Source organism: Ceratosolen solmsi, unplaced genomic scaffold (assembly GCF_000503995.2).
Source record: "Ceratosolen solmsi marchali unplaced genomic scaffold, CerSol_1.0 scaffold13, whole genome shotgun sequence".
Taxonomy (NCBI): Eukaryota; Metazoa; Arthropoda; class Insecta; order Hymenoptera; family Agaonidae; genus Ceratosolen; species Ceratosolen solmsi.
Window position 1 is genome coordinate 6,996,131 of NW_011948418.1, and position 25,113 is coordinate 7,021,243.

General features: G+C 35.8%; 1 protein-coding gene and 1 non-coding gene across 2 annotated transcripts in view; one reads left to right on the forward strand and one right to left on the reverse strand.

The window, feature by feature from the left end:
* LOC105360191 (uncharacterized protein DDB_G0271670) overlaps positions 1-24,571 on the forward strand; it is a 110,476-nt gene extending 85,905 nt beyond the window's left edge. The window contains 6 exon segments of the mRNA XM_011497023.1: positions 15,673-15,804; positions 21,876-22,423; positions 23,018-23,398; positions 23,541-23,604; positions 23,607-23,684; positions 24,251-24,571. Of these exon segments, the coding sequence (XP_011495325.1) occupies positions 15,673-15,804; positions 21,876-22,423; positions 23,018-23,398; positions 23,541-23,604; positions 23,607-23,684; positions 24,251-24,565 (1,518 nt within the window). The 3' untranslated portion in view covers positions 24,566-24,571.
* Positions 19,398-19,468, reverse strand: TRNAG-GCC (transfer RNA glycine (anticodon GCC)). The gene has a single exon. It is a non-coding gene; the product is annotated as a tRNA-Gly (tRNA).
* Positions 24,572-25,113: the final 542 nt, after the last annotated feature.

The window sequence follows — 25,113 nt, forward strand, 5'->3', positions numbered from 1 at the left end:
AAAATTTTTTACATTGGCTTTTATAAATAGACTGTCGGAACATTGAGAGAACGTTGGGTAGGATCGTAAAATTATATGAATTCCTAATTGGTACGTTACGCTTGGTTTTATTCCTTCAGAAATTTATCAAACAACGATTTAGAAAAGAATCATTTTGAAACTGCAGTAAGTTTTAATTATTTACATGCCAATAAATTATCAATATGTACTTGTAGCCCAGAATGTTTGGTTAATTTGTATTATTATTACTTTCTTTCGTGTTTCCTGGAAATTTCCGTAAATTTCCTAAAGAGTTTATTATTATGAAAAATATAGAGACGCGCGTATGCGTATATTTATCATTTTACAAATTAATATTTAACAAGACTTATTATTTCTATATTAACGATACAAGTTTTATGTGATTCTATACAGAGAACATAAATATCGTAAAATTTTCATCCAATATTTATTTGACAATTAGTAACATTGAATTAACTTTAATTTTTTTTCTTGATGTTGTTGTTGTTGTTGTTGTCGTTGTTGTTGTTGTTGTAGATGGTCTTTGCAATATAATTTTTTTAAAATTATCCTGCTTTCGTAAATTAAAGACTGTAAAACTCGTTTCCTTCGCACCACTGATTTTACGCTCGATTCTTATTTTTCTTTTTTTTCCAATTACAAGTTAGATAAAAATTACATTATATCGAGAATAGAAGACTTTTATTTATTGCCGATTACGGCAGATTAAAATATTTATACTTATAGACAGATTTCAAAATCATATTGAACGTACATCAGATAAAATTAACTAAAACTGCCATCTATGCAGGCCATTAAAATAATCATTTCATCATATAAAGAAATGATTAAAATATTTCAATCGCCAAGTTCGTTTAATTAAACTCTATACGAATGTGAAAAAAAAATTTAGAATAATAAAGTGATTGCATAATTTAACTCGGATAATCTTCCCAATATTATCAACGATGAAGAAAAGAGCTCTTAAAACACTTTCATAACTAATGTTGTAAGGAGCGCTGCGCCAATCTCTCATCTCTATACGAATATCTGTATCAGCATAAAAGTTGAATAGATGTTTTTTTTTTTTTTTTTTTTTTTTTTTTAGACTTACGCAGAAAGAATAGTCATCTGTAGAGGGAAGGGAAGGGGAGGAAAGAAAAAAGGAACCTAGGAATTATCCATTACTTGGGAAGAGGAGGTTACAGTTATACGACGTAACTGCGATAACTTGATTTCATAGAAATAATTACCAATACAGGGTTTTTCTGATTTTAAAAATAAGATTTTTCCTCGTATCTAGAATCTTAAGTTTTTAGACCGGAATTCCACTCCGCAGAAGTAGAGAGTGCATTCACTCAGCTGTTAGTTATTCTCCTACTTAGTTCCTATTGGAATCGAATTTTTCATTTTTCTCAAGTGCAGTGAATACCGAACAAACGTGTTGCAATTGCTCATCTCGGATAGGAAAAACAAAAAACAAAAATGGGCTAAAAATGTCACGCAGCCTCTCCATAAAATTCCGTATTCCCTGCATTTCTTATCTTCATAGAGCTATTAAATGCCGGATGATTTTTGCATTGGCTCGGATTAGTGGTCGCGTTTTATGGAGTTGGCGAGTACGTCGTCGAGTGACAAGTTTTTGCGCCATTATGATCGGTGCGCTTACCCCAAGTGCCGATAAGTCGAGCAGATTCGCCAATTTATCCGTCCAATACAATCATACGAGCGAGCAACTCATTCATACTGTCCATTACCCAGCAGCGTTTAACGTTCTCTATTCGCATCCTTCAACCATCCAAGGATTATAATAAACTCAGTGCCTGATGAAGCGCGGGCCACTCGTTACATCCTCTATCACGCGACGAAATTACATCCCGCGCCAATGGCCGACAATTAGCGAGAGTTTGGGCGCGAGCAGACGGGGCGAGTAGTTGCTCGTCACGTAACAACCGGTCACGCTAGGGTGCGATCGTCAGCGTAGCGCGTCCCACATTACGTCCAGCCCGTTAAATCGTTATATTATTTCCCGCGGCCTTACCAAATTTACGGCTCGCGCAATCGCAATCGCTTTCGACGCTTCTATCTCTTCTCTCTCTCTCTCTCTCTCTCTCTCTCTTTCTATCTCTATCTATCTAGCTCTATCTCTCTCTCTCTGTCTCTCTCTCTCTCTCTCTTTCTATCTCTATCTATCTAGCTCTATCTCTCTCTCTCTGTCTCTCTCTCTCTCTCTCTTTCTATCTCTATCTATCTAGCTCTATCTCTCTCTCTCTGTCTCTCTCTCTCTCTCTCTTTCTATCTCTATCTATCTAGCTCTATCTCTCTCTCTCTGTCTCTCTCTCTCTCTCTCTTTCTATCTCTATCTATCTAGCTCTATCTCTCTCTCTCTGTCTCTCTCTCTCTCTCTCTTTCTATCTCTATCTATCTAGCTCTATCTCTCTCTCTCTGTCTCTCTCTCTCTCTCTCTTTCTATCTCTATCTATCTAGCTCTATCTCTCTCTCTCTGTCTCTCTCTCTCTCTCTCTTTCTATCTCTATCTATCTAGCTCTATCTCTCTCTCTCTGTCTCTCTCTCTCTCTCTCTTTCTATCTCTATCTATCTAGCTCTATCTCTCTCTCTCTGTCTCTCTCTCTCTCTCTCTTTCTATCTCTATCTATCTAGCTCTATCTCTCTCTCTCTGTCTCTCTCTCTCTCTCTCTTTCTATCTCTATCTATCTAGCTCTATCTCTATCTCTATCTCTATCTCTATCTCTATCTATCTATCTGTTTTTCGTCTTGCCCCGGCCCTCGGCGAGCCGAGGCGAATCGCCGGATATATTGCAACGCGCTTCATCCGTCCGGGCCTCCCGCTTTTCCTTTCTTTCTTAAGCTCGTCGTCGTTCGTCTTCCGTTGTCTTCCCTTTCTCGCCATTGTCCGTAGTGGCCGAGTACTTTAATTGCCGGTGAGCGCAAAGTGCTTCGCGATGTTCGCGAATTATGGCCTATAAGTGTAGTAGCGTCGGTCGCCTAATGGACGAAAAGTAGTTATGGATGGAAACGACGGAGCCGCTGTTGTTTTACTTTGGGCGGCGGGTAATTGACCGAGCAGAGGAGTATGTACCGCGTAAATATGGCATTTCCTACCCTTATTAATAAACGATAAAGTGTCGGGAGTAATGTCGATTGATAAAATGATGGTGGAAAGTCATTAGCCGCGTCGGATGATGCAGCCGTCTTCATCGCCGACTCTGACTCTGCTAATCGACTCGGCTGCTGCGTCTAAAACGCCTCGAAATCACCAGCTCAAAGTACCCGAAGGGAAAAATCGCGCACTTCGGGATCTCGTATTATAATGAAATTATGCAACAACGTGCTCGTATTCGTCTAGTTCATTAAAAAAATTCATAATTAAAGGCTCGCGTTAAAAGCACGAAGGAGGCTCTATTACAAGTTGATTTATAAGAGTATGAAGTTTTAATGGTTTGCTCGGTAATGGTAAGCTTTGACGCTCGAGCCAACACTTTGTCGAACGTTTTGAAGAATTTAACATCTTGTTTACTTATTTAAATTATATGCGCGCACTTTCTATTCAAATGCAGTGTAATAAGTATTCACAAACGGTATGCTCAAATATTATAAAATCTCATGTAACGCGTTCGACTATCGCGAATACATTGAACTGCCATAGCGATTTTTACGCAATGGATAAGAAAATTATTGATTTATCGAATAATGCGTGGGAAAGCTATTGGCAAACTATTTTTTTTTTTTTGTTTTTATATGAGATATTCCACCCTCGAACGCTGTTGAAATTTCAAATTGGCCATTACAGTGTCGTTGCACACTTTCTGGTGAGGGGAAATCTCAGTATTCCCAGTTAAATGTATTCACAAAAACGAGCAGAAATACAATTCAACTTTTATGAAGTGAAAAGGATACTCGTGCGATACTCATACGATATTCGACTGCTAATAATGCATATATTTGTATTATCTAGTTAAACAATATTCATTATTATAGAAATTTCTTCTTCCAAGAAAAATTAATTATCCAAAGTAATTTATATAATTAGTCTTCTAGGTGCTCTACTTTATCGTAGCAAAATGTTCACCGTACATACAAGAGCTGCGATTACTAAACGTATCGAGCGAGTAAAATTCGCGTAGTGTAATAGCAAATGGAATATTTCCCGAGACGTGGGTACAGATGTACATATCCTATAAGTTGAACATACTTTCATCGCAAAGCATCCGTCAATTCCAAACGAGCATGGATTTGTAAATGTTAAGTGAATTACGAATTAGATATTAATTTATTAGAAGGACAATGTCGGCCATTTGGCTCTATAATACGTAGTTATTATTGCACGAATTTAGTCATTTAACGCTAACTATAAAGTACATATGTAATCGTTCGTCAATAAACATGTGCTTATTTTAGTATGATTGTTATAAAGTTTTGTCAGACTGTATTTATTACATATCATATAGATATAATAATACTTTGAATAATAACTAAATATAATCGTAACGCATTATTGCTTATTATTTATAGTAATTCAACATTTCGATAGATAAAATATTACTACTCGAGATAAAATCTGTGGAATTTCACTGACTATTTCAATATTGCTTTCTAAATCATTACTTGTGCACTGGTATTGTATAATAAGTATATTGTGACTGATATATAAATTTTGTCGATTATTACAAACTTATGTTATTAAACTTTTATGTTAAACCGACGTATGTAATTTATTATTCCGAGCCATATTAAGATAAATTAATTAATGCACGTGGATATTATCTTGATTATAGCCGCGAATGTCTTATTTTAATATACATTATGTCGGTATTATTAAAGTCGGAATGACAAATATCACTTATCGTATGCTAGACATAAGAAATTAGCGTGGAAAATTAAAATTATCAAATTATTACATAAAGTATATTTACGTAGTAGATCATCGGGGTAATGAAATAAAAAAAAAAAAAAAAAAAAAAAAAGGGGAAAAAGGGGGGGGGAGAGAAAACGAACAGCTCACTTATTAAATAATTTTTTAAAAACTTTCGTTCTCTTAATATTAAACAATTATTAGCTACAAGTTAATCTAGCCAGTGTACGATACTCAAGATAAAAATTTTCAATTAATAAAATACTTAACTAATAGCTAAATTTCATTTGGTATATGTATATTTTATTTATCTCATGGTAATACATGTATGTTTGTTAGGACTTTCACCAATTGAAAGCGTCGAAATAGCTTATTTTAATCAATCCTAACATTAGGGTGTACAAGATCTTAGCTGTTGCCATTTTTAAAATTGACAAATTTGTCGTTAATTTTTTATCCATTCGCACTCAGTTTATAATCGGAACCAATGACTTGTACATGCTTAAAGAAAAATTTGTTGCCACATACCAATTTTCCGGTTACGCCATTAGTAATTTGCAGGAGAGGAAGAAAAAAATTTAAAAAAGAACAAAAGAAAAAAAAAACAAGAGCAAAAGAAAGCAATATTGATAAAACGAATATCTTAAATATCTGATTAATTTAAAATCATTGGCACGTATATTATTATTTAAACATATAAACGTACCTCTCCGACCAAATAAATATGGGAAATGATGTAAACAAATTAACGATCAAGAGATTAATTGATTCCTCAGGCATGAATTTTTATTTAACAGATAATTATTCTTAAGCATAATCCGTAAAATTCGTATTCTGCAATAATTTTATCGGTAGAAAGTAATTAATAGTTGTAATCAATAGGCATCCAACAAACACTTGCTTATTATTACCTGCCCATTTTCATCCATTAATAATAAATAAGTATTCAGTTTATCAGCAATTAAGTGGTTAAAAATGTTCGCACTTACGCGTTCGCGAGTAGCTGGATGGAAGGAAATAATAAAATTAGCGAAGTGCTCGACGATTACGTAGCAGCACGTTTCAAAACCGAGTTGGGTTGGTAATATCTCCCCGGCTCTCCCCGCAACCTCGAAGTCGTAAATTTCGTCAGCCGAAAGAGCAGCGGCTACCACTAGGCGTCTCTCTCTCTCTCTCTCTCTCTCTCTCTCTCTCTCTCTCTCTCTCTCGCTCACACCTCGTACCCGCGGAAGTAGTGGCGGCCTCGGGGAAGGCTGAACTAAGGCTCTTGGCGTTCCTTCCGCGTTCGCCGTTTTTCCACCGGCGTCCCCCCTCCCCTCCCCATTCTCCCCGTTTTCCACGTGGCCGGATCGTCACGGGGGGACGGTTAAGGGCCGCCGACCGAGACTTGGACGCGCCAGGAGCCATCCACGCTATCTCGCGATTGGCCCACGCGAACAAAAGTGCGCGGGTCACCGAAGGAGATAAAGGCACGGACACGAGGACGGTCGGCATTCTTCGGCCATTAGCCGAACAAAGGCCTTTCACTTGCCGGCACATTAGCGCTGACGTGTAAGTGCGCGACCCACGCGGTGGCGCCCCGAGTCGCGAATTCCCGTGCTCTGCTGTCCCCGCCTCCTCTCGTGCCTCTTTCTTCTTCGTTTTCTTTTGCAAGCGAGTGCGGATGTTCGCGAATGCCGCAGCGCGAGGTGCGAAGGCGTCGGTCGAGTCCTCCTGATTTGCGGTGGCGACGGGGGTCCCTCGAAGGTACGCGGCTGCAATGCCACGAGACTTTTAATTAGTCCCGAGCGTGCTGCCTTAAGGAACTGTGCCACTTTTTCTTTTTCATTGATAAGCCCGAGGAGAGCATGAGAATGAGAATCTCGTAGTTGAAGAAGCGGGGAGACTGCTTCTCGAGATGAACGCGCGGACAAAGTTTTAACGACTTTTTTTTTTCTTTACGAATACAAATTGTTTTTTTTTTTGTTTGTTTGTTTTTTGTTTGTTTGTTTTTTATTTATTTGTATTTTAACATATGAGATCGTTGTGTAGTTAAATTATTGTATGTGTGTGTGCAGGACTCGTTACTACGGTGTGATAAGAGTCTCTTGCCTTATTTATTTTTTTTTTTTCCGATGGTTGTCAAAAATGCCACACTGATTGGAGGATGACGTTGCTCCGGGCTCTTAGACATTTGGCGTTTCTACAGTAAAAAAACAGTGACCCCATGCGAGAAAAGCGAAGAAATGCACTGATTTATTCCCCAAAATGTATAATCGACTCTGCACCTCTAAAGTCTAACTAAATACACAAATATTTAAGCGTAAAACTTGCAATATATCAAAGGCTTTAGTACCGGCAAGGAATCTTGTGTGCCTTATATAACTATTCGGGCAGTTTTGCTATAATTGCGCTACTTATCAAAGTCATTGTATTCCAACGAATGCTATTTTGAATGAAACGGTAAATATCGATTATTCTCCGTGAGAATATTTTCCAATGCTAACTATATTGTCTTTAATCATTACCTATAGCTTATTATTGCTTACTATTGTAGGACGAATACATCATGCGCATAGGCATTGCAGTTGATTTGCATAAAGTACAATTCTTTAAGATATCCGGCTATATATCTGACTAACTATCTATAAATAATAAATAAATGAGTATCGTGATAAAATAATAACAATATATGCTATTCGAAGGTAAATGTTATTATTAAAACTGAATGTACGTTTAAGCTTAAATTCCGTATGATTTAACGCTTTCTTTGCTTAGTCAATCTTATTTGTCGAAATTTCACATATATTTTCAGTGATATATTTTTTTAAATATTGTTTAATAAGAACCGTAATTCTTATGAACTGTAAATACTATTGCTTATTGTAATTATCGTGTAATTGACTAACCACTTTGGTAAAATAGATTTCTCTGACTTTTTTTTTTTTTTTTTTTTTTTTTTTTTTTTTTTTTTTACAATATATAAGATTGAACTTTCATTTACTCGGAAAAGCTTGAAAATTGTAATTAAATCCATGCAAATTTATGTTACGAGCATATTATTCTAACAGTATGCCGCGTAAAAATCATTCGATACTGACAAAATTATCTACAATTTATAAAGTGAAGCAAATATAGAAAAATTCAAACAAAAGTCTTTAAGGTTCGATAATATAAGGATAATAAAAATATACGTAATTTGCATTGTAAGTAAACAATATTCAATCCTATACGGAAGCATAATTTGAACAGATCTTTCGTTATGTTTTTTTTTTGTTTATTTGTTTTTTTGTTTCGTTTTCTTTTGATTTTTGTTTTCGTTTGTGTCGAACGATTTATCATAATGAGATCTCATAAGACAAAATAAAGTGTGCGACTTTGGTGAAAATCTTTATGCATAATTTACAATTCCTTATTGTACAATAATAAAGTGAAGAAACATTTATAGGCATTCGGGAGTATTTGATTGAGTAAAAAAATAATTAATTAGACGACCACATAAGTTAAGGGTATTAATACGAAAGATATTAAATTCTATTTACGAACAAATTTCTTACGTAAGGTTCGCTTCACCGACAATTATTTATTATTGATTTTTAATTAGAAAATAAAATATAGGATAATAATAACAAATCAAAATTTTTTTTATTTTTTGTTTTGTTTTTTTTTTGGCAAGTGAAACATAACATTTATATGTTTCAAGAATAATTGATCGTTGAAAATTTTACTAGTACACGAATAAAAATGTATTAAAATGAAATACTTAACTTTCCGTTTAAAGGCTCAACTTTCTTGTTGAGCAGAACTATTCTGATGAAAATACGCGCGGAAAGCCGCTTAAAGCATTTTACAAATGCTATAGAAAAGAAAAGCGATTAAAAAAGGTATGGAAAACATAATAAGATTATTTTACCTTCTTCTCGAGTTAGTGAAACTGATGTTAATTAATTAAGCCGGTGTCTGCTATTACTAATCGCAAAGAGAATGAAAGTAAGCATATTTGTTAAGTAAACTTTTTCACGGTTTCATTTCTCGGCAATTTAATATGCTTTGGTATTACCATTAATCACAATTAAAATTAAATGTTGAAATTATATGGTAATTGGCTTCATAATATTTTCCGTTATTTTCATTCGTGTTAAAGATATTGGACGCCTCGCAATTATATTCTACATTTATCATTGCTACTGATCGTTCAAAAATTAATTAATTTCACTTTATTTAATAATAAATATGATAAGGCAAAATATCGACATTAAAATTCATTCACGGCGCCTGTCCGTCTGTATGATGCAATTATGACTCTGTAATTTTGTCGAACGATACGAAAAATTCAATTCAGAAATATCAGAAGCTGATATGAGCGATGTTAGTTGGGGGGGGGGGCGGTGGTGTCACTAGTGGAATCGATAAAATCACAATATATTATTTGCTGCATTATGCAGCGACTGCGCAACAAGCTTAAGCCAACTTCAAACACATCGTCAAGTACCCTTATGACCTCAGCAATAAATAAAAGCTTTACTTATTTCTGCGGAAAGTAACTCTATCCATTTATGGAACTATGCAATATGTATAAATATGTTAAAGAGGCAACGTTAAATGCGTAACGCACTGTGATGTTGCGAGAAACCGTACTCGCACAACGAATGTAGCCAATGGCAGCGGCTGAAAAAGGCAAATATGCGGACAGGAATGAAAGTAAGAATCGAGTCAGATTGAATTTATTAATACTCGAGCCGCAGTAATTGAATATCGATGCCTCTCGAAGATCAACATTTCTGGACCAACCGCGATATTTCGCTTAGAGATGCCGAGGTGGATTAGCAACGTACAAGGATACGTTTTGCACGAAATTGACGCTTATCGAGGAAACGAGAATCGATGCCATCCATAATTGAATGATTCGCAATTTCCATTTCTTTTCCCGAGGCATAATAAATACACGCGAATAAGCTTTTTTCTTTTACATGGCTTTGCAATAAACGATTACGGGAATGTCTGTAAGCCGCGACAAGATGAACACATATACTGGAAATATGAAAAACAAAAACAAATTAACAGAAAGATAAAATAAAAATATTTTGCAATCTTATTGAATATTTTATCAGATAATATGCATTTCCGTTCTCAAATTTGCCAATAAATACTTCAGCGAATGTCCTTTTAAACACCCTCGCTTTATTCGCAAGCAAGTTGCAACGAACAGAAATAGGAGTGATGCTGACGTTTCGTTGAATCGCTTGTGAAAAGAATTTTCAATTACATACACGCGCAAGCGCAGAAAGAGTAGAGAGAGAGAGAGAGAGAGTCCCAATAATCCTTTCTTCCTTTCCTTAAATCAAAAGTGGAAACCACAAGGGAACACCATTGGCATTATGCTGGCGTGGCTACGATAAATTTCTCGGCGCAGCCCATCACAAGACTGATTGTCCGGAGGATCGCGCTCCGGAAACACTCGAGCACGAGATAAATGCCAGGAGGGTAATCGTCGGGGGGCAATTGTGCGCAGCCGCGTACCTCATCGTCGGGAGGATTTTCGCGCCGGCCGGCGACGATTATTACAAACTTAAGCGTCGCGCTCGTCGCGTGAGAAAGTAACAACCGAACGGCATGCGGCAGCGGCGGCGGCGCCATCACCAGGCACGTCGATTTTCGTTTTTCCGCTTATAATCATTGCTTTAAGTTATTAAGCGACGTCAGCCGAGGCGTAAGTTTTTATTGAAACGAGCGAATTGCTGCTGCTGCTGCTGCTGCTGCTGCTGCTGCTGCTGCTGCTGCTGCTGCTTCTATGCCATAATCGCCCGAACACGAATTTACCAATGGCGCATTGGCGATCGAATATTTAATATTTATATCGGGATGCGCCATTTTTACAATCTTCTGCCATTTCAACCAAACGTTATAGGGATTAATAGGCACATTTTGACGAAGCACCACCGCTCGGCACAATCCGATCCGATCGAGTATTTTATAATCCTGTGTGGATGCGTCAGTTGCGCTTATCCGTTGCGCTCCATCTTTGCTATTTGCACAATATAATTATAAAATGAGGCATAAGCTTTCGTCGGCGAATTGTGCGAGTCGTATTAAGCCCAGTAATGTGTTTATGTTCTGGTTAACTGTAGAGTTGATTTATCTGCATTTTATGCATTTTTAACGATCCGTTTTACTGCTTTATCGGCTTTAAGAAAAAAAAAAAGAAGGAAAAAAAAACAATATACTTTCTCGAATTTTAATACTTTGCTTTATGCATTCTTCATCAGGAATGTAGATTTATACGGCAAAAATTTACTTTACGCTAGAAGGGCTGTCGTAGTAGCAAGAATATTGTAATAAACATAAGAAACGTCACTATTACTCTTCAGCATCAGATTTCTAAGCTCTAAATGAAAAAGTAGCCGAGAGATATCCAGTGAAACAGCAATTGATAATTAAATTTTAGGATAATTAATTTCTATGATAAAAAAAAAATACTACGTAAAATTGTTAGAATAAACAATGAAGTGTAATTACGTAGAAATAATTAAGTGGAAAATTCTTTGTCATTATCATACTTCGGACTTTCTAATGACACAATTTTAACTTTTTTTTTCTCATCAACTTCCGTTTCCACTTGAATGACGCTTAGAACCTGAAAGTTATTGCACTTTACCGATATCAATTTAATCTACAAAAATACTTCTTGAGAACACGTAAAAAATGTATGAAACATGTAAAATAAAGAGCATTATTTTTTAAACACGTAATTAAATCCTATACATGCGTGTGTACGTGTGTACGTGTGCGTGTGTGTGTGCGCGTGTGTCTATGTATATATATATATATACATATACATATTCATTAGTTAGAATAGGCGCTTAATTTGTAAAGTTTTTAAAGTAATTTTTATGATATTATTTATGTTTTCATTATTCATAAATTAAATACGCAAATTAAAATAAACAGGAAATTTTCTGCGCCTAAACTAAATTCAAATATTTATCATTTAAATATATTGCAATATCGATTAAACATATGCTATATTATATATCTACTCGAAGCAGGTTTTGTAAAGTTATAATACTACTCAGGTAATTGTACATTTAATGCTTTTTGAATTAAAACAAAATAATCATTATTTTACACTATCTCTGAACGTACAGAATATGAAATTTTTATATAATTAGTTATCTAATTTAAGTGTAATCAAATAACGCTTATCAGTAATGAAAAATATAGCATTTTTTAGTCGCACAAATTTAATGATAAAAATATTTGATTAATAATGATATTTCAACGTATGAAATGTGAATAAATGCAATGTTAATAAATAAATAAATAAATAAATAAATATATATATATATATATATATATATATATATATTTGAAGAAATTTTTAGTATAAAGTACTTTAATAATAATAAATTATGTATACATACAGAAAATTAATAAAATCATAGAAAGAATTTAATTTACATAAAAAATGTGAACAAAGTAAAACAACAATTTTAGCGTATAAATGAAAGTTTAAGTTTTAAACAAAACAATAAGATTGATTTTAGAAAATTTAAAATGACCCAGCGTCATTATTAAGAAATATTTCGACATAATTATTTCGTAAAATATCAAAAATACCTATAAATATTTGTAATTCAAAAACATAAGTATTATCAACACAAGTCGCCTATACTCTTCGTTTTAAGTCTTTACTATTCACGCAGAATGAAACGTAATTTTTTTACGAAATTAACAAATCCATATATATATATATATATATATATGTATATATATTGATGTAAGTTACATAGAAATATCGCCATTATACACTGTCAATAAAAAAAGAATATTATGCAGATAGTTTAATATCGAAGAATGGTTGATTTACATGCAAATAATTAGAAAGTGAAAAATGATTTTATAGTTTCCCAAGAAACTTGTAATAAAGTCACAGAAACAGCAAAACAATGATCTTTGTCTGAATTTTTGCAGCACTCTTGTACATACAATATTATTGTATTGTATTGGATACACAGGATTTTCTAAACTATTGAATTAATTTTTTCCATTAATTTGTAATTTCTAGAGATAATCATTATTTGTTATAATAATATCATATCGTTATCTTTAATTTAATAATACGTTGAATTCATTATATATAATTTGAACGACATATTTCAAGTTCGATTTGACAATAAACGAGCGAGGCTTTAATTCATGCAACTGTCGTTGTAACGCTAATTCTGCGAATGGTGGAAATTATTGACAAGATAGTATTTTTTTTTTTTTTTTTTTTAGAAATTAAATGTAGAATATTACGTGTTAATAAATAACGGAGAATTTTAGAAATTTAGTTTGGCAAATTAGTTTTTAAAGTGTACTTCTAAATATAAGATTATAAATACAAAAAGAAAAAAAAAAACAAATAACAAAAAAAATCCGCCCGTGTAACATTGAAAAAATAATGTTAAAAATTAATATTAAATCCAATAGTATAATTCTTGGATTATCTGGTAATTTATAAGAAAATAATACTTTGTTATTTTCTTGCCATCGTTCCGTTGACACACATTAAAGACTTAATTTCAAGAAAACAAGATCTACAGCGTTCTTTCAAGAATTCCAGAACCAAGGCTATTTTAAACCGCAGCGCGCAAAGGTCTCCCGCCTTTTATTATATATCGATCCTATCCAGAAAGTGTCATCGTACGCCATTAAAAACATGCAAATTTCGTGGATGTGTCCCTTGGGTGCGCCAAGCCCAAAGCGCCGAGTACAAAAGAAAACTCGACATAACGCATGTTGCCAATATCGGAGTCAAGATCAACAAGTCGGAGGTCGTCGGGCCCCTCGAGCTTTCTTCCCGCTGAACGTGTATTCTCAAACAGGCAAAAACCAACAAAAACAAAACAAACCAAAAAAAAAAACAAAAAAAAAAAACTAAAAGCCCGAGAAAGAAAAAGCAGATAAAATAATCACCTGGGAAGCTCGTGCCGACGCGGGTCGTCCAAAACAGCGCGACAAGGCGCTTGAAACCCCGGACGTGACCTTAACTCCTCGAAGGCGACCTCGGCTGCTCGACTCGGTCGCGAGCCGGTGAAAGAAGCAGGATCTTGCCTCTTTCCTTACTCTTTGCCGCGGCCGTTGTTAAGTATGACGCTTCGTACCGACGGTGACGACGTGGGTGATCGGTAAAGGATCACCGTTTCCTATCCTGTCACTCGTTGTTTTGTTAATAAACGCTCCGAGCCCTAATCCAGGGAGCGCAATAATTATTTTTTTTATAAGCTTATAATTCATAATGAAAGCGATTATTAAAAGCAATTTAAACACCATTAACGATGCATTGGATTTACTTATCTGCATAATTCAATTGGCTCTACCCCGCCGCCGCCGTCCCCCTCCCCCCTCTGTCCCTGGAAGAAGAGCAATATTAATTTGCATTTTTACGATAAGAAAAAAAGGTAATAACAACTATTTGGCCTTAAATTTCGCATTAAGAAAGAAGAAATCGAACAAAAAAAAAAAACAAAAAAACAAAAAACAAAAAACAAAAAAAAAAACAAAGAAAAACTCGGAATGAATCGAAAGTATTTCAAGAAATATTTATTCTATGTGCGCGCACATGTATTAGCATTCGGTACTACCCGCACAAAAAGAATGATCAAATACTTCGTTCACTTACATTCCCAAATTTATTACTTACCGTTTATCTCATGAATCCCATTCATCCCCTTACTTATGAAGAATAAAAAGTCATTGTCCTTCGATTACACGACGACGGAGCGCTACGTAGTAAAGTATAAGTATTACAATACTAATTAAACAAATGTTACGGAACTACGTTGAGTTTTGAGAGAGAGAGAGAGAGAGAGAGAGAGAGAGAGAGAGAGAGAGAGAGATAGAGAGAGAGAGATAGAGAGAGAGAGATAGAGAGAGAGATAACGATACTAGTGGACGGGCTAGGAAAAGGAGATCGAAATTTATTGTATTAACTATGAGCGTAAGAAAATTATAATTAACTTTCCGCCTTTACCATTACGACCCGTTATTATTAATTTTATTATTTCACATGGTAAATATTAAATGAAGGAATGAAAATTAATTTTCCCATATGCGCATTCCCACTCGTAAATATCATTAATCCCGTAATAATTGCTCATCACTTATTATTTACGCATTTTCGTGCAATTGTAATTTTATTCGCACAGCTTATTTTTATCTCTGTTTGCATCTATTTTTAACGGGGGCACGTTGAAAGAAAGGTCACTGACCGGGACTCGCCGATTTTCAAGAAGATACGCGGCATCTCATATTAGAAGAATAAGTTCGCTACCGGTGAGCCGTTCGCGCCCTCCCCTTTCGGCGTTTCTCTTATTTGAGCGAATAAATTTATTCCGCGGAAGCAAGCTGAAATAGACGTTACACGAAATTGGAAGATACGAACGAATAAGAGCGAGACCGATGCTCCAATGGGCATATTTTATTACCAAAAACCCCATGAACGAGCGACTCCTTACTCCTCACCCCACCCCCCCAACCCATATTATTGCTATTGGGCTGCTTAGATAAAAGGTGCATTTCTTAACGGTCCCCGGGATTACGACTTTTTTCTTTAAATTTTACACTTCCTCGATAATCCTGATGCTCATAGACGCTCGTAGCGAAGAATAAAGAGACCATAGCGATCATAAATAAACCGTCTCGGCCCTACAAAGGCGACTAATTGGCCAACATTTGGAAAATACTGGCATTGCCAACTCATTCGCAAACGCTCTAAAATACAATGTTATAGTACGACATGATTTAACATTTCCTGTTTCTTGGTTGTCGTGTTACAGCAATGCCAGGCGCTAACGGAGGAGAACGAGAGGCTGCAGGCGAGTCTGAGAAGTCAGCAGGCCCAGGTACAGGTGATCGACAATGTCTACCTTCAGAGCCAAGTGGACACGCTCCAGTGGCAGCTTAAGCAGGTATGCGATCGGTGCCCCCCCCCTCCCCCATAAAACGGCCCCTTGAGCGAATTCCTCGACTCGCGGCTTCCCTACGTTCCTCCTCCTCCTCCTCCACCCGCCCCTACACACACACACACACACACACACACACACACACACATATATATATATATATATATATATACACATAGTGAGAATGTTATGGGTAGAGAGAGGAAGATATATATCGACTCTTCTCCACGCGATCCGCCCGGACGGTATTCTTCCCCCGCCATCATCCCAACCCCCATTATGCTCTTATCGAACAGCAGCGGATGCGATTTTTTATTTTTATATCTACGTTCGTTGACGGGGCCTCGTACCCCCCCCCCCCACCCCCCATCCCCCCCCCCCCCCCCCCCCCCCCCGGGGGGGGGGGGGCACCACCCAACATCCTCGCACATCCGCTGCTACGGATTCATGACAGCGGGCGACATGACGACGAGCAATAATTGATTTTGCCGGTGAAAGAAAGAAACTCTTATAACGAGTTTGCCACGTGAATTATGAAAGTGAGCTTTCCCAATGCAGAATTGGATTTGGTTAATTATAAAATAATTTTGTACCTTTACGTAAGAATAATAAGCTCGATAATAATATGCCTGCCTAATTTCTTAGCCGAACTTATAATAAAATGTAATCTCATAGAACTTATAAGTGTTTGATTAATATATTTTTTAAATAAATTCAGTAGATCGGCATTGGTGAAATTCTATAAATATATGGGAGGGAGTGTAACTCGGCCAATCGGTGGAAAATAATATCGTAAAGGTAATGAGGAATCTATAATGACTCAGTCGTCTTCTGGAGAACATAAGTTCAGCCCGTTTATTAATATTAGTCATGAAATAGCTTTTGAATAATAAATTAATTTTTTATCTTCTCTTTTTTCTTCTTCTAAAGGATAAACGGCTTCAAGTTAAATTAAAAAAAAAAAAAAAAATATCCAAATGAATATAAAATTGCATTTTCCTACACCACTCGAAGGATTCCAGTGAGTAATAATGAGACATTAAGCTGGCGATTAAATCGTAGCGACTTATCTATCAGAAATATTGCTTTCACAAGTTATGAAAAAATTTAATAACAAATCGAACGAATATTTATTTGTTGCTTGGTAATGCAATTTAAAATTCTTATATACAAAACAATTATATTAACTTCAACAGTTTGAAATTATTGAGAATCATCTTTTTTTTTTTTTTTTTTTTTCTTTTTAAATTATCATCGTAAACAAATGTAAAAATCACTTAATTACTAGAAAAGCTTGTAATTTTTTAATGAAATATAATCTTTGTGGAAAGAGCTGAGAAACTGATTGAAAATTCATTAGATAAGCTGCTCTATCGAGGCAGGTCATTTGATTCTTTTATTATTATGTTTATCTTGATACTTTAAACGATCTCATTCAATCGATAAGTATTTAATTATATATTTTTATAGAATAAAATATATAGTAGATGTTGAAAATCAAATTATATTCCGGTAATCGATCTCGCATAAGAAAAATTAAAAATTCAACACACTCGATGCTGACAATATATGAAGATATCGATCTTGATAAACTTTCCTAGACCTTGAATATTTTAATTCAATACTTAGCAGTGCACAATAATTTATCAGAGTTATGATGAAAAAATAATAATTATTAATCAAATAATTAATATAATAATGTTATTTATATTTAAAAATAATTTATTTCAATGTAAAAGAAAAAATTATAATACTATTGAATTTGTTAAATAGATATTTTCAAAACTTGCGTTTAAATGATTTTCTCATTACACTTGTTATCATCTTCTAGAGAATGTAATACTTTGATATCCCTACTTATGGAAACAAAACAAAAGAAATAAAATGATTATCGCGCTCTTTAGAGTAAAGAAAAATCATTAATTTGAAAAGGTTTAATCGAATTACGTTAATGAGTATATACAATTTAATGTTTTATTTAAATAATTTCACTGTCTAACGAGATTAGATGGCCGTGTCCATTTAGCCGATAATAGGTTTTCTATTTAACTCTATAAGAAAAAAAATTTTAAAACATGTATATGATTCGATTTATTTAACGTCTATTGGTTACGCGATAACAATTAAGTTTTTAAACATTACGTCATCTCTTTTCTCAATAAATTTGTCCAATATTAAATAATAATAATTCCGTTCTCTTACCATGATATTTCATAAATTAATAAGTTGAATAGAAAAACAAGGGATATAACTACAAAAAAAAAAAAGAAGTAAATGTCACATTTTTATTGATAGGATCCGTAAACAGTCATTTGTTTTTTCCAATCTCTTTGAGTTTTCGTTTAAAAGTATTAAAGCCGACTAGAATTGAAAAAACACAATTTAATGACAATTTCATGAATTACACCATAAAATAAACTCAGAATTCATTGTACTCTGAGAGAGCTTTGCCATTGGAAAAAAAAAAAAAAAAAAAAAAATGAAATCACATGAAAATAAATTCAACTTACTGATTATTGAGCTTCGCCCGCACGCAGATAGATGCAATATTGATTATAATGTGAAATTACGGTGAAAAGAAAAAAAGAAGAGGAATAATTTTAATTGCTCATAATTTTCTTGTAAATATACAATAATTATCCTTATCCTTCTAACCAAGCAACTTGTTTTAGTAATATTTTTCTTAGGACATGAAAATCGTTGAAATATCAGTATTATCGAGTTGTAGATATTGCGAAAAAAAAGTCGGTATATCGCAGTTGATCGCATTTTATTAAATCCCTTCTATTTAATAAAATTTAATCACTAAGGAATAACGTCGAAAGTTAAAAAAAAAATCAATAAAATTTAATCGAGAACAAGTATCCAATTAGATTTATTTCTTCATATACGTTCAGGAAGTTAGAAGTTTTCGTATATTCGTTTACTCTTTAACTTTCTATTTCGAATCTTTTATTCCTTTTTTTGCTTTCTTTTTTCTTTTTTTTTGTTTTTTTTTTTAATAATTATACGGTATATACGTGATAGCTTGTTTTTTAAAACAAAAAAAAAGCCCTTACTTAAAAGATTTACGTGCGTTTTAAAAAAATACACATTGGCATTCTACATCAAATAATTTGTGCAAAAAATACGTTTACAATCTCTTATATTCATGCCTAACAGTTGTATTAATTAATTTTATGTTCTGACTTTGTATTATCGTTATTGATATTGATATGCAGTCGAAGGGAAATTATTTCTTATTTTTTGTAATTTAATGATTGATTTCAATTAATTCGACGCCTTCGTTGTTATTGGAATTTCAATGATAAATACACATTGAATTATGAATTTATTAATAACCCCCAGAAATGGCGAAGCTAGTCTCTTTATTGTTATATTAGACTTTGGTGTTGAATAATAAATAATTTCATAAACCTACAAACATAATTGCTGCTGCAGACAATATTACTTATTAAAATAATAAATATAAAATAAGTTTATAAAATGAAAATATCAATTTCAATTATTACAAGAATAATATTAATCATAAGTCACCTATAATTACGAATGAGAAATATATGATGTAAAAAAATAAAAAAAAAAAAAAATGGAAACATTGCATCGGCCGGGAATCGAACCCGGGCCGCCCGCGTGGCAGGCGAGCATTCTACCACTGAACCACCGATGCTTATGTTATTCATACGTATAACATAGTAATTCTTGCAATTCCGAATCTCTAGTTAAATAGTTGTGGATTGATTTTGAGATTTCCCAGTTAAGAATTTGTCAATTATTGAAATTCGAATCGAATATTCCAGACTACTCAGTAAATAATTTTAATAACTCCACAATTAGTAATATCATAATTCTGTAGTAAATTCCGATTTTATTATAGATTGTTTTCTTTTCTCTTTTTTTTTCTTTTTTTTTTGACGTATTTTTATTATTCTAAAAATTGCATATATTTTGTGTATAACGATGAAGACGCAAAGTGAACATTATTCAAACTTAAGAAAGATAGGATACGATTATTGCATTTAAAGGAATTGCACAAACACGATAAGATTATATTTGTTACAGTTTCTATAAAAAAAAAAAAAAACATAGATTAGATGTAAAAAGATTCGGTGTAAAGTAAAAAAAATTTCATATTATTTTATATACTTATATACATTTAAATGCATTCTCATACTCTTCAGTGATATATAATGTATGAGGGTTGAATGCGCTTGATGTTGATAAAAGTGGGTAACAAATTTTATGCCATCATTGCTCGTCATATTACTTGGATCTATTTAGTGTTTACGTGAATCTTACAAAGTTACTTTATTTATTGAATGTCCGATGCAATTAAAACTAACATGCGATCAATACCTAAGTAATATATTTGCTAATATATTTTCAATAATATACATTTATTATTAATGAAATGACTATTTAAATGATTTAATAATTTAGAATGAAATTTATCAGATAAAATTTATAATTCTCTTAGCTTATTTTATGGATGTTTTTATCTCATAGTTTACGAAGCGTCGGTCTTTACAATTTTCAGTAAAGAATTAAATATATTAAAAATCTTAATTCACTCAGTAGTATAAATTACATTAAAATCATCTCTTTTTAAAATATATTTTTACATTTATCGATAATTTTTATTCAATACCGTGCTGTGCAATCTAATGTCGAAAACTAATTTTCGATGCTCTCCAGTTTCATTTAAATGATTCAATGCATTTAGTGGAAAATTAAAATTGGATAATGTGATTTATATTTATTTAGCCTGTCTTAAATAGTAAAATACACTTATTAAAGTGTCTATATGTTTACAAATAAATTCCATCCTATAGATCTTACAGGACAATTATAATACTTATAAGATAAAAAGAAAATAATATTCAAGTTACCTTTTTGAAATTTTTATAACAAACGTCATTTAAAAGTGCTTGATAATCGAGTTTATTAATATTTTAAAAATTAACGTTCTAATATTATTTCTCAAACATTTTTCATAGTGAAAAGTAATTATCAAGATGATTATATATATATATATATATATATATATTTCATAGTATTATAAAAAAAATTTGTAATATTTAATTTTGATGATCGATGATACACTTTTTATACGAATTAATTTCAGCTTCAATATAGACGGTTTTAATCATCGTTAGAAAACATTTTTTAAAGCAAACTGCACCGATCAATAAGATACTATTATGATGACGATCACGATAATTATGATATTAATAATAATAAATAATCATTATTGTTGGTAATTTTATACAAAAAATAAATATGGTCTTCAATGTCTTAATGCAAATTAATTTTCAATAACCCTTAACGTTGGCTTATTATACGTGTTTAGTAATAATAATCTATCCAAATTTGCATCACCCCACGTTTTATTTACAGTTTAATAATGAAATTATAAGCATAAAAATCCGAATCAAATTGTATGCTATTTTTCATAATGAATTATGAATTCCCCATTTAAAAATTGACAATAAATACGATGACATTATTTAGCCTCTTATGAATAAAAAACTAAGAAAACCTTCATCAATCATCCTTTTCTCTCTTATTTTCTATATATATATATATATTAACGCTAGAGAGTGAGTGAGTGAGTGAGAGAGAGAGAGAGAGAGAGAGAGAGAGAGAGAGAGTAATAACGAATTGTGTCAACAGTGAATGAAAATAAAGCAAGTAATATGTAATTACAATTAAGTACGTAATGTTTTATTATAATTTGGCAATTATAAAGTGTATGTTAGTCAAGCTTAAAATAACTAATTCATTAATGAAATTTGAATTTAAATTGCTTAAGCATTTACACGGAACAGACTATCGACAGATGTTTCGAACGCGCACATTCTTGTAAAACTTCCACACCTTTTCGACTTTTAACGAAGCTCTCGGATTATGTAATAACGTAAATTTTGGCTTTTAAAAGCTTAACACGCTCCCCAAACTATATAAATAAATCAATCGATCAATTAATCAATCGATAAATCCCTGAGTTGAAGGCGAATAAAAGAGCCGAGTCTAATTAATCAGCCTTGCGCTTTGTTGTGTTGTATTGGTGTGCTTAGAGCGAGGCCAATCGCCAGATGTACCGATCGCTAATGGAGCAGGTGGTGCGCTTCCTGGAGCGCGCCCGCAAGAGCCTCGACATAATCCACGAGAAGTCATTGGGTAAGAGCGCGACGAAGGACAAGTCCCGGGTGCCCCGCTCGCGTAGCGTCCACGCGGTCCAAGCGGACCATGGTGGCTCGCCGAGTTCGTCATGCGCCTCTTCGACGACCTCCTCCACGTCTTCGGCCTCGTCCACGTCTTCGTCCTCGTCGCGCTTCGGCCGAGCCAAATCCGTCGCTCAGATACCGGCTAATTGCAGTGGTCCCGTCACTGTCAGCGCCGCCACGAGTCTTCGCGACTTTACGTGGTCGGTGCTCAGGAGGAACGAGCCCGCGCACTCGGCCTCCCCGAGGACGAAGCCCCTGCCACCACAACTGGCCCACGCTTCGGCCAGCGTCCAGGATGTCAACAAGGCGCACGAGAGCATAGCATACAGGAGGCCCAGGCAGTCCGAGATCGATCCGGATGATGTGCCGCCGGAGAAGCTGGCGCAAGAGGCCTTCAGGTAATCCATTTCCCAGACTTCGCCTTGATCGCCTTTTACATCTCCACTCTCGGGAATGCTTGTCTCTTTCTTTTCCGTTTCATTTTTTAATTTCGCAAATTCTAGCTGGTCGCTATTTTACCAGTCCCATTTTAATCAGCTACTTAATGATGCCCAATCTTGGGCATGAATGGGCACCTTCGGGTGGGATTGACATTGCTAAATTACACTAAGGCATACGAAATCAATCTAAACTCGGTGAAACGACGGCTAATGTACAGCATTTTCATTTATCGAGTGCATTAAACGACGAGTCCTTAGCCGAGGAGTAACGTAGCAATTACCAAATGACGATATCCAATGAAACCGGATATTGTGTCTGCTTTTATAAGTGGCACGATGCATTTAACCTACGAAGGCTTACATAATACACGTCGCGATCGGGGATTATAAAATTCAGTGCTTTAATAATAATAATGGCAGATTTTGTAGATCAGGCTGACGTTTATGGGACGTGTAAGAAAGAGAGAGAGAGAGAGAGAGAGAGAGAGAGGGAGGGGTGGGGGGATTAAGAAGGGCTTACCACACGCGACTTAACATTATCAATTTGTGCAGATTGATGCGAACGGTGCAGTCGCTGCTGGTGATGCGCGAACCCGACCTCGCACGACTGAGCGCCAGCCAAGAGGCCGTGGCGTCGGCTTGCATCCTAGACCAAGGTCCGGACATATCCTCGCTGTCTCTCCAGAGTAGCTTCGCCAACTCGACGACGCTACAGGAGACGCCGATGGCGGTCTGCGCGAGCGGTGATCGGGCCAACGACGTCAACTACTGCTGCACGACCGACGACGAGGTCGGCCGCGGTGCATTCGGCTCGGGAAAGGTCTCTAACGGCTCCTCGACGTCTGCTCACCTCCTCAATCCAGGGACAAGGCAGTCAATCGACGCGGCCTCCTTGAACTCCACTAGCAGCAAGAACACGGAGGACGAGGACGGGCCTGCGAGGAGCTCAATCCCGATCGTCACCGCCGTCGCCAACAAGTTGGAAAGCCAGCAGCAGCATCATCATCAACAGTACCAGCAGCATCAACAGCAACAGCAACAACAGCAACAGCAACAGCAACAGCAACAGCAACAGCAACAGCAACAGCAACAGCCTCAGCAGCAACAGTTGCTACAGGGAACATATCAACGTCTCCACGGGCCGACCTCCACACCGCACAATCGCAAAGTGAAGAAGTCGGACAGGAAGGAGATGCACTTAAAGGCGCTTCGCGACTGGGTGAGTAGTCGGTCGGTCGGTCGTCACCGGGTACGTTTATCCGTCCTTCTTCAGTCACTTTATCGTGCTTTGATAATACTTAACAATGATCCTTAGCTCGTTATAATAACAGGACAAAATACAAGAAACGACATTTGCCACGATTATACAAGCCTAATTCTTGCTTTGCCTATGAACACTTAGGGAATGCAATTAAACGCTCCGAAATGCACTGAAGTTGTTGTTGGTCGGAGGAAGGGGGGGGGGCGGGCGGCGGAAACGTGCATGGACGGGATAGAGTAAAATCATTATCGCGTAGATTCAATTCGCGCGATATTAAGGCGCGCTCGATGCAAAAAACAAGCATCGAACGTGAATTAAAATTCGGATCTACTAATCGAGCAAAGACCTCGTCGGACTGGCGAATAGACTGCCAAGGACATCGGGGATTATCATGATAATGGGAGAACGAGGCTCGGTAATCCGTGTCGGGGGAGTCCCGTGGCGAGGGAGGCTGTTCTCGCTCGTCGGCCAAATTATTAAGCGAACGAGTGAAAAGGAATTAACGCTACACGAACACGTTTCAGGCGCTTGGCAATTCGGGCGGCTCGGTAACGTCAAGGCCGAAGCCAGCCACGAGTGTGAGCAGCGCCGAGGATGAGAGCGGCTTCTCTTCGATGTCGTCCTTCCAAGAGGTCGGGCTGCCCCAGGTCGCGAATCTTTCGCCCATCAAGGGCGGATGCCATACGGAGGTCGGGCTGCCGGAAGTGCCGCTCGAGAAGATACGCCACAGGCGCTGGTCGTCCACGCCTGCCGAGTTCCAGGCGCTTTTCAAACGCCACAGCGGCAGCTTCGCCAGCGGCGGACAGACCACCGCCGAGTCCCTCAGTGTCTGGGTTTAATTGGCCGTGAACGAGAATTAGGATGAGCAGGTAGAAGAGAAGGAAGGGGGAAGAGGAGCAGGATGAGGAGAAGCCAAGATCAATTGGCGTGAATGGAGCATCGATAGCGGATTATTATCGATACTCGTTGTTGGACCTTTTATCGGGATAATTCGTACGGAGGCTTCATACTTCCTCCTTACGAGCGCATCGTTCAAAATACTTGAGATAAGATGTTGCCATGGAACCGTTGAAACGTCGCGCGATGTGATTTTGCCTCTGAATTTTCATAGCAGCTGAGATCGCGCAAGGGTTCACGTTGATAAGTGCATCGATTGATCGGTAAAGCATAGACGATATTCGCTCTTTGTGTCGAGTGTTGATGTTTTTAAAGTTCTCGAAGCATTCGTTGTTACGTTGTATGTGAGTCTCAGCTTGCTCTTGTATGTAAGGATGAGAGAATATTCATCCTGGGTAAGGTATAAGTAGATAATGTAAGCTCCTAGCGAAACGAGGTTACATTACGGGCATGCGAAAAGTTAAATCGCTGCTACTTGCTTTGCGTATAA